This window comes from Cottoperca gobio, chromosome 1 (assembly GCF_900634415.1).
Source record: "Cottoperca gobio chromosome 1, fCotGob3.1, whole genome shotgun sequence".
Classification (NCBI taxonomy): Eukaryota; Metazoa; Chordata; class Actinopteri; order Perciformes; family Bovichtidae; genus Cottoperca; species Cottoperca gobio.
In genome coordinates this window covers 23029137-23044434 of record NC_041355.1, presented here as the reverse complement: position 1 = coordinate 23044434, position 15298 = coordinate 23029137, and the positions used below count along the sequence as shown (strand labels likewise).

Here is a 15298-nt window from a genome sequence, read left to right as displayed (position 1 = left end):
TGAGGTGAAGGAAAAGATGAGGCTGTTATTCACACTTTCACTCACGCTATCTCTCTCAGACATCAACATTTGTAAGCAGGCACATACACAGGTTCAACCGTTCAACCTTTTTATTTCTTATAATAACAATTTGAAAAAGAAATACATCAATATAAACAAAGAAAAGATTGTTTGCATTGCAGTATAATAAATACATTCTGAACTATACAACTAGCGTATTTGCAAAGTTTCTGCTTAGAAAGGAAAAGACATGACAATATGTCAGTTGTTTTTCTTCTAGTCTGTTAACAGAGCCTTCAAAATCACTCATTATATTTAATAGCATCGGCTAGTGCAGATTTACACCTCATGGGAACATGGGAATCATTCAACATTTAGAAAGAAGATAAATCAACTGCTTTACCATCTATGTTTATAACATATTTTTAAATTATTCTTGGGAGCTTCATATATTACAAAAATATAGTTGAGTTTGTTTTAACATTTTTACAAACTGGTTATAAATTATTTTAACAGTAGCAGCAAGCCATTTACAATCATATGTTGCTGGTTCCTTGTCTGTTATGTTGCTGCTTGACAGATGTTCAGTCTTGCACATCTTCATATATGCCACATTTACACCTGTCTTTTGACTTTAATCATGTGACCATGGTCTGGGTCGTCCTAAGCACTTTTAAATCAGATTTTTCTGGTATTGTAATCCGGCAGATACAAGCAACATGTCAAGTTTAACAACAGCAGTAGAGACTAATGATGACAACCATATTGGACGGGTTACTAGAGAAAAGTACAGTAAAAGAGAGACATTGTAGCGAGGGCTTTAACATTCCTTGCTGAATCATGTTCTCTCAGTCCTTGCGTGTCTATGGCTTGGCTATGGCAGCCTGAATAACTTCAATGACTTTGTTGCAAGGCTGCAGGGGGTCATATTCTGCAAAGACATGGCATACATTCTCCATGCCAGCCTCCACACCTTTTGCCACAAAGCCAAACGTCCTGTTGGGACAAAGAAACAAAGTAATTAGTAAAAAGTTCAAGAACAATGCAGGCGAACCTGAAACCTGGGAGGCTTTACTAATTATGGATTATCACATGAGCAATATGTACAATGTACAGTTAAATACAACACATCATTGTGATTTTGTCAGCAATTAAAGTTTAAAATTACCTTGCACCAAAGCTGGAACCTTTCAGCCACCTGCAAGAGTAAAACATACAAAGTTTAACATTAAAACATTTGGTCAACTTTCATGGTTTTTGTTAGCAAAAATGTTAAGTTAAACGTTTTGTTTTAAGAAACTTTAAGTATTTCTTTCCCAGCTGATCATAGCAAAAAAAGCACAGGTGTCATTAAAAACATTAATAATATTAATGACTTCTCCCTCTGTTTAGATGTGCCAGTTCCAGCGCCCTGCTATTGTGCATGCTGGCTGGCAGTTAAGGTCTTCTGCAACATGGAACTAAGCCTTCAGTAATGTGATTAGTTACGCGTTTTCTTTTTATGTGGTGAAAAAAGAAACCCCAAGGAGTAAGGTGATTTATCAGCTCTTTGTATACATTACTAACATGAGAGAGAATGTATCCACAGTGAACCTCACATTATATTTGTGGAAGTGTTTATCATTCTCAAAACTACAATTACCGCCTTGTAGTTGTACACCTCCGCCAACCGGTCAAGTTGCAGTTTATATCCTGTCCTATAGCATGTCTGTCAAAATGTCATCACTTCATCATTTTATCCTATTACACCTGTATGAGTAATTGTCATAATTAGCAATATTCATTCTTTAGTTATGGCCAAAACTTTTTTTGGTGAGCTCACAGTGACCTTGACCCTGACCACCAGTACAGTACAATAGTAGCACAGGTCAGTCTGCAGACGCTCTTAACCAGAGCGACTTACAGTGAGCTAAGTACAGGGAAAGTCCTCCTGGAGCAGCTCAGGGTTAAGCACCTTGCTCAGGGGTACAATGGTGGCAGCTCTGGTATTGAACTCACAACCTTCTGGTGTTGTATTTGGAAGCTGTACCACTAGACCACTAGGCCATGTGAAGAAATCCCCTCAAAGCATTTCTAAGATATCGCGTTCACAAAAATGGGACGGACGTGAGGTCACAGCGACCTTGACCTTTGACCTTTGACCACGTTTGTGCTAAATAAATAAAAATTCCTGATATGATATTGCGTTCATGAGAATGGGGTGTAAGGACAGACAGACTATATATAATAATAATAATTCATAGTCAATAAATTGAATTCAGAACTTGTATACTCACAGTCGACTGTCTGGATCTTCACAACTGTAGCTCAGCAGGTGAGCAGGGTAATGGCGTCTGAAGAACAGCCTGTGAAAACAACATTGTTACTGTTAGAAATGATCATTTTTAACAAAATGTTATTCACAAACACACAAACCACATTGTGTAGTGTACTGTAAGTTAAATCTTAGCAGCAGGATGACAGGATGTGTTTTTTCTTACTTCCTGTTGACATCTGTCAGCGTAACACCCTTCAAAGACACCTTCAGGTTCACTATGGTTGGTATGAAGGAACCCGGGGCCTTCTCGAGTGTCGAGGACACCGCCTTCTGCACCGCACAGGGGCCCGTCAGCATCTCAGTGGGGACAGCGTTCAGGTAGACGAAATTGCAAGCTACTATGAAAAAGACCAACATTGTTTTGTTAGAAATAGAGGTTGAATGCACATACACATTAAACATGTAGTGAAACTCCCTCCTGGATTGTTCTGGATTATTGGTCAATTAGTCTTTTTTTCATTCTCATAGGAAAAATAGACATTTCAAATATGATTTGGCCCAAATGTATTTTATATTTAGTGCTGGAAGGGAAACGCAGTCACCTTCGTCACAAGCTGTTTGGCTGCTCAGTTGGCAGTGGTGGGAAGTAACTAAGTACATTTACTCAAGCACTGTACTTACAATTGAGGTACTTGTAATGCACTTGAGTATTTCTAGTTTATGGTATTTTATATTTCTACTCCATCATGTTTCAGATGTAAATATGTATCTTACAGCTGTAGTTACTAGTTACTTTGCAGATTGAGATTGTACATACAAAAAGATATTATAATATTAATAATACATATTAATGAATTTTCTTAAATAAACTTTTAAAAAAGTATTAGTGTTACCACTACCAGGCCCAACGTGGAATACTACATGTAATGCCTCGTGATGATCCAATGATGAAAGAGACCGGAGCCATGCTGTGGCCTAATGCATATTTGTTGTTGCTAACAGGCTGCTTGTAGTGGAATACCTTTACCTTGAGGTATTGATCTGATTACCTCTTCCACCACTGCAGATTGATTAATTGATTCTAAATATGTTTAAATCTAGCTCCATTTATTTATCTGCCAAACGCTGATAAAAGCGTTTGTCTAAAATAAACATTCAATTGAATATTAATTAATATGGGTATAACGTTACTGCTATTTGGTCCCACCTGTTTGATTCTTTGATTTGTCATTTGCCCTCTCTTCTGCTGCGACCAGATCTGTGTAGGCAAATGAGAGATTAGGTTTTAATCTCACATACATACACGCACACACACACACACACACACACACACACACACACACACACACACACACACACACACACACACACACACACAGAGTAATGGCATACCTTGGGAGTGGAGCAGTAATTTGCAGGGTAAGGCGTAAGCAGAAACAGTGTGCTGGTAGACCAGGGCAGAGAGACTACCTGAAAAAGATAACACAAAATCAAAGCTTTATATTAAGTACAAGTAGAAATTCAATTCAATTGTCTATTTCTGTACCTCCCAAGATTAATTTTTTTCTTTCATGATATATAGACTTTTAGGTGAAATTTAAATTGTGAGTGGAGAATAGTCTCAATGTGGTTCAAAATACTTTAGAAAGAGAGCCAGAATAAAGCTGTAATGGCTCTGTGGGTGTGAGAACACACCCTGTAAACTCATACATGTGAATAAAGAACTGCCCACTCACATCTTAGAGGCCAGACATGGCTGACTCAGTTCTGCTGTGGCAGACATCATCAAACAGACCAGGATGTGTATGTGTAATGAGTGGGCGAGTGAGTTTTAATTGAGTTTATAATGACATTGATCACTTCTAGATGTGGTCTTGTTGTTGACCTTCACTTACCAAAGTATGGTTCCTGAGAAGAGCCTTTGATGCGTACGCCCTTAGCTGATGATTCAATTAGGAATTGTCTGACCAGATCTGAACTGCTCTCTCCTGCTTTGATGAAGGTCAGAAAACAATATAAGTCAATGGAGTTAATGTGAAACATATGATATTGATGCATAAAAGTAATGGTATATACAGTTATTTCATATGGTTCATGACTGATGTTGTTTTAATATTGTTTTTTAATGTTTATCTTTAGTATCCTGCACCACATGATGCCCATATGGTCTTACAAGGCACGAGACAACAACAAACACCAAGATGATCACACAGCTAATCATAATGTACAGATCCACAAATACATTTACTCAACAGGAATGTCCTGTAATAAGATACGCTGTAACCTATTGTGAAGCATGCAGGGTACTCTGTCTTAGCCGCCACGCATATTCTATGAATCTCACCAAAACAAAACATAATTAAAAAGCTAAATTAACATATTAACCTTCAGACAACCAAAATAAATCAGGACTCTTTGACAGATTTCTTTTTCTTTTTCAAATGGCTGTAAATTGCCGTACATTGGATTAAGAAATGAAATACATCTTCAACAACACCAAGATGTAAAAAGATGTAATCACTGCTCACTGTCTTTATGTCTCTATCAGCAGTTTGTAATATATCATAATGTACGGTTAGATGTCATTTCTAAGCTTTGACTTATTTCAGATCTTCTTCTTTCAATGTCACTTATAAATCTTAGCCTATGACTTAGATTTAGGCTATATAATCCTATAAAATAATACATTTGTCTGACTATTTATATTGCATGATGATAAGATGTTTAATGTCATTATAACTTGATGAGTTTGCACATTGTAATAACGTGAAAACATCTTGTTTTGACATGAAAACATATCGTTATAATGTAAGAAACACCTGGTTATAACGATAAACGTTCACGTTACAGCGTGATACTGATCTGTTTTTCTTTTATTGCCAGGCCAGCGATCCGTAATGCAAGTTGCGCTGCAAATTGTCGCTCTAAATAACATTGGTGTCAGAAAGAGAAAATATTTAGCGACGTCCCTGCACTAAGGATAACTGTGTTCTCTAATCATCATTGATGAAGGGACAAGTAAGCAGAGAAATGTTGTGTAAGACATTGTGCAGTCTGCACACTTCAATGGTCTCAGTGCTCGACACAGCGCTCACATGTCTTTCATATCCTGCATTCCTAAAAAAAAGTACAAATCTGCAAATGAAGTAAGCCTCAAAATAGTTTTGTGAGTGAAGTCTTGTTTTTCCTCTTTGATTGCTTACAGTGACATAAACAGCTGGTTTACTTTTGTGTTTACACAGCACATACTGTGGGTGGAAAATATAACAGCACTGTCTCCTGCCTCGCCACAGATCGCTGGATGTCATCAGACATGCCCATTCACATCAGCAGAGTAAGAGATTCTGTGCCTTTCAGCTCTCTGGTATAAACAAATGACGACAGCTGCACTGAGCTACACTGTGTTCATGTTGTTTGTCTGTCATTGCGGTGGTTCTGGCATTCATGACCCTCTCTTTCCTGTATCTGACCGAACACTGCTACGACTTTCATTATAGCATGTGATCCAAAAGGAGTCAGAGGTCAGGCCGCTTCACTGACTGAGTTTACCTGGGTGAGCTGTAGTGGTGAGGTTGGCAGCCATTTGGTCCACCTTCATAGCCAGACCGAAGCTGCCTCTGTAGGAGGTGCTGTCTCTCACCACAAATGCTCCTGCTTCCTTATCCTTTAACATGGCTTCAGCTACAATGAATGAAGAAATCACAGAAAATATTTAGAGATAGTTGCAAATGTTCATTGCTGTATCTGTACAGCAGAAGAATCCTAAAAACATCAGATCCTGCTACATCAAATAACTTCAGAGCATGATGTCTTCATTAAGTAATGTTTTCAGATTCTCACCTTCTGCTCTGCTGATTTGTGGACGGAACCAAAACTTGGAAGTGTCCATGACAAACTTCATTGAGGGCTGGCTGCCATTAAAACGGGCTTGGAAACCTAAAGAACCATAAAGAATATGACAGTGTGGTCAAGTACTGTATCAAGTGTGTTAGCTGCCAGTAAAATAGACTACTATGAACCTTGCGACTCACTGTGAGGAGAAATTGGCTTTGAGTTGGACGCAAGGATGGTCTGTATCAAGTCAACTTCTGGTCCAGGAGACTCTATGTACATATCCGGATGCGGTTCACCGTTGATCAGCAGTCGAGGGATATCGCTCAAAGACCCACAGAGTGAAGCAGGACTACTCTGTGCTTTGCCGTGATGCTCCTGTAGATGTCCGTGCTTAAACAGCGGGGGCTTTTCAGGGCTGTGCCTGTTATCAAATGGCCTCGTTCTGGACCCGTCACTGAAGGACCCGGACGTGGGAGTAAAGATGGACTCTGGAAAAGAGTCAGCATCTTCACTGGCCAGGGACAGGTTGCTATGCAGGGAGGATATATTTCAATCAGTGAACATTAACTTCACAGAAAGGGAGAAGGGTTTCTCCCCTCCTTTGACGGGAGACACTTAAGGTGATTTATGGGATACATTTTGTTTTTAAATATGCAAATGAGGTATCATCTTATTAGATATGCATTCATTTCTGGAACTGAAATCTGACCGTTGGATAAAGCCAGGTTCAAAGAACTCTTTCCCAGTTGATAACTTACATTAGGCTATTGCAAGTTTTCTGAAATGTTATGTTTAAATTTGCAAATAAGGCATTATCTAATGCTAACCTTGGTGAATTTAGGAGAAACCCACTAACGCAAATAAACAGTGTGTATTTTGGATGCATGCATATTGTAAACTTTTAGAAAGGCGAATTTTACCTGCCAAGGATGTAGCTGGTGTCTGAGCATGCTGACATAGAGAGGAGTGAGACAGCACTGTTTCTGTTTGAGTGGGACATGCGCAGCGTTACATCATGCTTCGATGAGGAAGTTCGTCGGGGTGCACTTCCACATGGCAGCGGAGGCAGGGAGGATGTCGGGGAGCTAGAGAACACCAGGGTGCCGTGGGGACTGCAGCTGACACTGCTGGGTGTAGGGATGGCTATGCTGGGTGACACAGATGGGACCACAGTGGACAGGAAGTGGGGAGAACATCCTCTAGGGACCAACACGCAGTGGGAGACATCTTCATCTGAGTCGTCTGAGAATGGAGAGAAACGTGTGAGCAAAAACACTGAAAACGACTAATAAAATGTCATGAAGCACTCAGTGACATGCGTCTTCCATGATGTCGGATTTCATGCTCTGGTTTTCTCTTAGCAAAAAGGGATTGGCCTCCGTATGTAAACACATAGTTGCAAACTCTCTTGATAAAGACATTCATATTTCTCATGCAGGTACTTGCTCGCACAGCTCAGGCCATTCCTTCCAAACTAATTGCTTTGAATTGTACATTTCTGGAAAAGGTTGAGGAGTCTCAACTTGTTCTTGTGCACTTGACGATATGTTTGCCACGCTGTGCCTCTGACTGAGTTTATGCCCTCAGGGAAACACTAGGCTATTGTGAAGGTGCGATGGATGCCGTCTGCAACCAAAGTTACATAATTATGACTAATGTTAAAAGAGAAACAGTAAAATGTGTCTGAGACTATAGGCAGGTGCTGTGGTGAGTGTCGTTTGAAGGGGATATACTGTATTTTAGGAAAGAAGTGCTCATCAAGACAGCGCATGAAATCTCTGATAAATTGAACCTTTCCTTGTCTGACTCTCATAACTGCTACTTGATTTCGTATTAACTTGTTCAATGCATACGACCAAACATCAAAGACGATCAACAGGAAATCTATTTTTATACTTTGACTCTTGTGCACACTTTCTGATCAGAGTGAAGACACTGCCATACCACCCTCGTGTGTCTTCTACTGTGTGTGTAGCCTAACATATGCAGGGTGTGGTACTAGTCTGGGCAGTAATCCCAGAACAGCTGAAATGGAGCAATTACCCCATGATACATTTTTTTCTTTAACTATCTAAAAGGCAGGGTATATTTCCAAAGCCCCAGGCTATGTGTACTGTTGGTCATAAGGGTGACTGTGGTTTTACTGTGCTCTGTGTCACACCTCTGTAGGTTGGAGGCTGTAATTTGTTGCACTTTGTTGACCTTGTTGATGTGTTTAAGTAAGAAAGAGTTATTACAAAGCAACGGCAGCTTTACAGTTTCACTGTACCTGTAGGAGGGCTAATGCACAGGGGACTCTTGTTGATCTCAATGGGTTCAAACGTAGGATCCAGTTCCAGAATCAGCTGGTTGAGATTGTCCAGGGAAATATCAAGATCAGGGTCACCATGGTTACTGCTGGGCTCTGTGACAATGGGATGTTTATTGATTGTCTCCTGCGCGGAGTCCAGCCGGATAGTTTGACCCACTCTCAGAACGTGATTGGGTATCATTTGGGACATGCCTTTAGCTGTAGGCATCATGTTAGGAGAGCTCACTGTCTTCTGGGACTTCTATAGACTGAGACACAATGGAGAGAGATCCGTTACACTGTGGTCGCTGGAAGCACAGCCTCGCTTTTGTCATTTTGTCAAAACCCATTCTTTTTGCCATGATACTAATATTCATAGAACATTAAAGGAATTGTTTGGATTTTTTTGTATGAGGTGCTTATCCACAGTCAGTGTATTACCGACAGTAGATGGCGGTCCCCATAACCCCCAGTTTGGAGAAACAGACAGGACAAGCAAAGCAATGTACTGCTGTGGACAGGGGCAGCAGCAGACTCCACTATTATGCACTAAAGTTTTCAGTGTTTCTTTTCGGTTATTAAAACAACATTTTCAGTGCAGTTGGCTTTGCAGCTGCCAGCTATTAATAAGAAATGATTTTTCAATAGATGTTATAAATAAGTTTATTTCATTGCAATCGTACTGTCTTATATAATTATAACTCATTCATTGGACTTAAGTTATAAAACACTTGTTGAAGTTAATAAAGAAAAAAAACAGTACATGTCAGCATATGCAGCCCAAGGCTCTGACATGTTTCTCAACCACTCTATGAATAATGACACTGTTGAGTTAATGTCTTACTTCAATGCTGATATCAGCATGAATAGCTGTTCAGGAAGGGTGTGTCACATGGGGGGTGATCAGATCATACTGTGTCTCCCTCTCTGTGTTTCAGACGAGGAGTGGTTCTCAATGAGTCACCCAGGTGACTAGTGGTTACCATAACTACACTACTGTTTTTCTACAACAGTCCAAACTTTTTTTTTAAGTAGTCCACAGACAAAAATACACATTTTGAGAACCAGCCACGCACAAAGCCTCAACTTGGTCAATAACATGTAGAGCTGTAATGCAACCTTTGGGTTATTTGTCAGTTTTTCATTTTAGGAAACGAGAGCATACATGTGGAGCATCCAAATTAGATTGACATAGCTTTGTGTGTCCCTGCTAAGACCTGCTGCAATAATAATCATTATAAAACATTGTTTAAGTTGCTGATAAAATGAGAGATCATGTCATCTTTTAATGCACAGGATTATATATGTTAGGGTAAAGAAAAGTCATCTTACCTTATTGTCTTCTGGTCACGATTCTATGGTTGTAAAGTTGTATTACGCTCAGACTGTCCAATGTTTTACTTTGACATTTCGTGTGTTGCATGCTTTTATTTATGAAATCCCAACCCTTTTCCCTGTGAGCCTATCAGCAGTGAGGATCACTAAGCCCTGCAGCTACAACTAATGATGTCATGGTTTTAGCAGTGTGAAGTTTATGGCTGAAGGGGTGGTTTTTTTATACACAGGGCTAGGTCTTAACTGTTTTAAATAAAGTGTATCAAAAGAGGTAGTACATGTGATGTCACACCACAACATTGTAATGTTGGCATGTACTCCCAACCTTTCGCATGATAAAATGCTAACCTGCCGGGTGCATGTACAGTAGCAGGGGAGAGTGTTTACAAGGAATACTGGGTGTTGTAGGAATTGTTGAAATAAGCAGGAGATTAACTGTATTGAGTTTGTGGGTGTTTAACAGTAAGTGATGAGTTGGAAAATAGTTTGCATAAAGCCTGTCAGTCTGCTGTGGGTGTTTCTGCCTCCCTTAACATATTTGCCAATATCACAGTCTGCCACAAAACCATTTAGTTTTGATTCGATCGATTTCGGCCTGCGATCTATGAGACTATATCAATTGCCAATTTAACATTTTATTTTATTTCATATAATTGGGCTCTTTCAGGCATTTAAAGGAAAAACAGTCTATTCATTGTTAATAAAAAGAGACCTTGTTGGAGGTCTGGTTGCAGGTAAAAGCTGGTGAGCAGCTGGTTTAGCAGGTGTTAAAACGAGGATAGCTGGGTCGTTCCAGAATTGGAGGACATTTCATGTTCCACAGATAATAAATCTAATAATCCATGCCCAAAAAGCTAAACCATGCACTTGTTGTGTTAAATATACTTGTCTTGAGACAAAATGTATATAAAGTCTTTTCAAAATATTATTTAAAATATCAAACACCCTTTCTTGGTGACCAACTTGCACGTCAAATATAACATTTAATATAGGGTTTTTATTTACTTTTTTTGGTATTATTCTATTGATATATGTCTCTTGTAATGGTAAAATCATAAACATATTTTAAATAACAGTAATTGTACACTGAATGTGTGTCCCACAACATGCGTACTACCCTGTTACCGAAACCTTTTTAGCTTGGCAGAGGAAGTGACATGACACAGAGGAAATGACATCAGCAAGTCATGTGCTACTACCATGGGTAGACCACAGGTAAGTCCTCCCTTTTATTTTTAATATATTTCCAATCTTTTCACTCTTGATGGAATGTGGCACTCTCACAAACACAACCCTGTTACTCACATTATGAGACTAAAACAAATTAATTTCAAACGTATCTTTCTTTAGTTAGATATCTAAGTGTGTCCATTCCTTGACAGTAGCATTACATTGTGCAGCTGGCATTAATTCCTGAGGTAAAAGCTACAATTAACATTGATTTGCAACCCTGTTACAATATTTAGAGTAACAGGGTTGACATTCACTAATATGGTTGCATTTCCTTCAGTTTACTCTATTAGTTATAGAAAAATGTCCTGTGTGTATAATTTAGCATAATATAATGTTTTAAATGTATTACTGTATTCTCCATCTATCCATCGTCCACCGCTTATCCGGGGTCAGGTCGCGGGGGCAGCAGCTACAGTAGGGAACCCCAAACCCCTTTTCCGGGCCACATCCTCCAGCTCCGACTGGGGGATCCCGAGGTGTTCCCAGGCTAATGAGTAAATATAATCTCTCCACCGAGTCCTGGGTCTTGCCCGGGGTCTCCTCCCAGCTGGACGTGCCTGGAACACCTCCCTAGAGAGGCGCCCAGGTGGCATCCTCACTAGATGCCCGAACCACCTCAACTGGCTCCTTTCATCGCAAAGGAGCAGCGATATCGAATTTTATTTGTGTGTAGGCTACGTGTGTGTATGTGTGGTGTCAGTATGAGAGCATGACTGCGCATCTCATTTTGATGGGAATTTTGATGGGAAAACCTATCGTAGAGTAAACACTATCTGACCATCTGAGTTCGATCCTAAAATTGCATAGCTAAATGAAAATATGAAGACCAACATAGGACGTTTTTAGTAGAGTGGGAGAATGAATCATATAAAAATGCTGTCTGACCTAGTGCAAAGTGTGTTTGCGTTTGTTAACAAACTGAAACTGTTTAAGACACTTCTTCAAAAGGGAGAATTAGCGCATTTTCCCTCTCTGCTAAAAGCAAGCGGACAAGTCACGGTGCCACCCTGAGAAAGCAAACAGCCCGATATGCAACATTGGTTGAAGCCCTGCACGAAAACTTTGCGACCCGGTTCCTTGATCTACAGCTGAAAAGGTCACAGATTACGTTCCTTGTCGACCCTTTTAATGCTGAGACGGACTGTTTGAAAGCCCCGCTAGTCACGGACGAGGCGATGGCCCAGTTGGAGATGATTGAACTTTCTGAGGAAGACCGACTGAAACCTGCTCTGAGGGAAGGGACCCTTGAGTTCTGGAAAACTGTGCCAATGGAAAAATATCCCAATGTCAAACGGGCTGCGCTCAAGCTACTATCAATGTTTGGGTCAACATACGTCTGTGAGTCGGTGTTTTCTACCCTGAAACACGTGAAATCAAAGTATCGATCTGTTCTCACTGACACACATGTAAAAGAATTGCTTCGAGTGACCACAACAGAATACAAGCCAGATTTGAGGAGGATTGTTCGAGGCAAGGAATGTCAGAAGTCCCACTGATTTAAAGAAGCAACATGCAGAGGAAGATAAAACACTTGTTCACATTTCTTTACTGAGAGTTTGTGTGTGAGAGCACACAATGTTCATTGTTGATAATAAGGTGCCTCTGAATACTGGTAGGAGAGGTTTCATTCAATTTCTCTCAATATTATGGTGTGTGATTTTTACAATAAGTGTGTGTGTGTGTGTGTGTGTGTGTGTGTGTGTGTGTGTGTGTGTGTGTGTGTGTGTGTGTGTGTGTGTGTGTGTGTGTGTGTATAAAGCTTTAGATTTTAATTTTTGTCTGTGTGAGAGAGTGAGGGAGCACAGAGAAAGGCTGAGAACAAAAGAGAGAAGGTGAGGGGGTGCGCATCTGTGACTGTGTGTATGATGTGGCTCTTTGCAGTAACATTTTTGGCTCTTAACCTCTTACTTGCATAGAAGTCTGGGACATTTGATGCCTTTGCTGGCCAAATCACTTTTTTTGATTGTTTATTATCTGTTTTTCCTAAATACATAACAAAAAAGAATAAAATGAAAGGTTCATTTTTCAAAAGTGTTGATGTCTAAATTGTCCTCCAATTCTGGAATGACCCAGCTGGTCCACTGTTGGTGAGCCGAGGCCGTTGTTGTCGCTAATTTCGGGGCTAACCCCGTTCACTTTAGTCAGCAGGGGGCAAGCAAGACACGTGAGCTTGACTTGAGTCTTGAGGAGTTGTAGCATTTATTCACCGACAAATAAACTGTACACACTGCTACACGCAGCTTTAATGTTACTGCTACCTGCCGTCACACACGCTCTCGAGCACACACTTGGCAACGTTACGCCTCTAGCACTGCTCGCTAACGGCGATATGTATCGATGTTTTCACTTCGCATTGATGATATTGGATTGTTGATCATGGAATCGATACATCGATGGATCGTTACACCCCTAATAACCGCTCTGACAACTGCCTACCTGCAAGAGCGTTTTTAAAAGTTACCGCCTGAAGTTCAACACCGACAGGATTGAAATCACTTCCCCTTCAGCCACCGTCTGAAATGACAGGTGTGTAACTGTGGAGTACAGGAGCCTATAATGTTCACATCTGTCCTTCCATAGCCTTAAACATCATTTATTATATATAACACTTTTGAAGATATCACTCTTTTCTAGTGAGCAATCTTGAACTTCATTACTGTCAAATGGTTTCAGAAAAGGTTGTCTGCAGGAGCTGGGTGACTGGAAACAAAGCAGGGGATTGAAGTGAGATTTTTGACTTTTCTTTTCCAGTTTGTCAGCAGTAGCCTATAGCACAGAAGGAAGAGTCTCAAATCCAGGGACGTGTGGTTAGGGGAGGCAGTGGAGGCAGAGCCTCCCCTTCATCATGATAAGTAAAAAAACTAATAACAATATAATATATATAAATATATATTTGTCCACTGGTCTGTGCTATAACTGCATTTTCTGTATGATTCCAATAATTTTGATCATTTTTATAGTCATAATCGCTGAATGTGCGTATTCTCTGTTCAGATACAGGAGAGATGCGAGCTGAGGCAGCGATAATTGCGCAATCCCTCGCAAACTAGGTTAAGCATTTGGCGCGTGCCTGTTGCTATCTCTGTATGTCGCCAATATAATGTTTACAGACACTTTTATTATGAGTCCTGACTTTCCATAGTCCAGTTAATGTATGTAATGTATGTGTGTAACATATTTAGTCTTGCTGATGTGACATAAAACCACAGCAAGAAGACACCAGGTGAGGCAGACAGTACTCTGTCGCACTGAAGAGGGCGCACGTGAGCCCACACTGAAGAGGACGCACGTGAGCCCAATACATGTACCTCTCTGAGCCGCTATACATGTGACGTTCTTTTTTGGACAAATATGTACCTTACTTGTGTGTATAAAGAATGCTGATATGAGATATGAAAAATAACCAGTAGTCAATGTTCATGCTGCCAAGAATAAGCTACTCAGTTGGGTTCATATATTTGTAAATCTGACTCTGAAAGAGTGAGTGCCTCCCCAGCCATGAACTTCACCGCACGTCACTGCTCAAATCACACCCTGATTGAATCAGGGTAGGGGAATTTTCTCTAGAATTAAATGCAGCTTTTGACTTGGATTTCTTAAATCAGGTGTTCTATGTTACCTTTGCTGACAAGGTGTGTCATTGAGCTCCCATGACTCGTGGAGTTCCCGAACAGTCAATTATTGCGCCATAATAGTTTTGCTTGATCGTAACTGAACACATTAACTGTGGCTTTGTCATTTATTATTGTCATGGTAATGATACTCAGCTATAAATGTTTACATTGTTATATTGCTGGAATCAGATTCAGAATGACTTAAAGCTTCCTTCAATTAAATGTCAACAAAACTGACAGACTTCAGAAGTTATTAAAAAATGCCTCTACGAACAAAGTTTATCCCCGGTTAGTATACCCAGCTGAACAAACATAGGCCTATATAGTCAGTAATTGTGACTTTCGATTAAGATGTATTTAAAAATCATATCCTGCAGCTGCCAAAAATCCAGGCTTTTGTCTCCTTGTGTCTTAACTATTGTAATGCAGTGTATTCTATAGCGTACTGCTCCAAAAAAGTGGATATCACGCTCAAGTACTTTGACTAATAGAGGCACAGAAGTGAAGAAATGATCTGCAAATACCTTAAATTATCCTTAAAAGGAGTCATCTTTTCATCCACATTAGAGTTACGCTCCTCTGGCACTATCTGTAGGTATTTCTCTCTGAATGCATGCATGTATATTTGTGTGACTCGTCAACTATGTTGATTGTATTCATGTTTAGGTCAGGCTTTTGTTTAGTTTCATGTTAGTCTGTGGTTGTCATGTGCACTTTGTGTAGTTAGATTCACTC

At 40.0% G+C, this 15298-nt stretch overlaps 1 protein-coding gene across 1 annotated transcript; it reads right to left on the bottom strand.

The window, feature by feature from the left end:
* Positions 1–351: 351 nt before the first annotated feature.
* Positions 352–8613, bottom strand: LOC115013246 (tensin-4-like). Its single transcript, XM_029439375.1, has 12 exons — positions 8361–8613; positions 7012–7333; positions 6289–6620; positions 6098–6193; positions 5807–5938; positions 4153–4245; positions 3650–3727; positions 3465–3515; positions 2481–2652; positions 2277–2345; positions 1169–1198; positions 352–996 (listed from the first exon to the last, which is right to left on the bottom strand). Exons 1-12 carry the CDS (start codon positions 8611–8613, stop codon positions 864–866), a joined length of 1761 nt encoding a protein of 586 aa, XP_029295235.1. The 3' UTR covers positions 352–863.
* Positions 8614–15298: the final 6685 nt, after the last annotated feature.

Bases quoted from the DNA above. Each gene is read 5' to 3' on its own strand.
- LOC115013246 (XM_029439375.1), bottom strand. From the start codon at position 8,613: ATGATGCCTACAGCTAAAGGCATGTCCCAAATGATACCCAATCACGTT. The intron at 6,621-7,011 runs GTAAAATTCGCC...CTCCCTGCATAG, and splicing joins ACCAGCTACATCCTTGGCAG to CAACCTGTCCCTGGCCAGTG. The intron at 4,246-5,806 runs GTAAACTCAGTC...TCATCAAAGCAG, and splicing joins CACCACTACAGCTCACCCAG to GAGAGAGCAGTTCAGATCTG.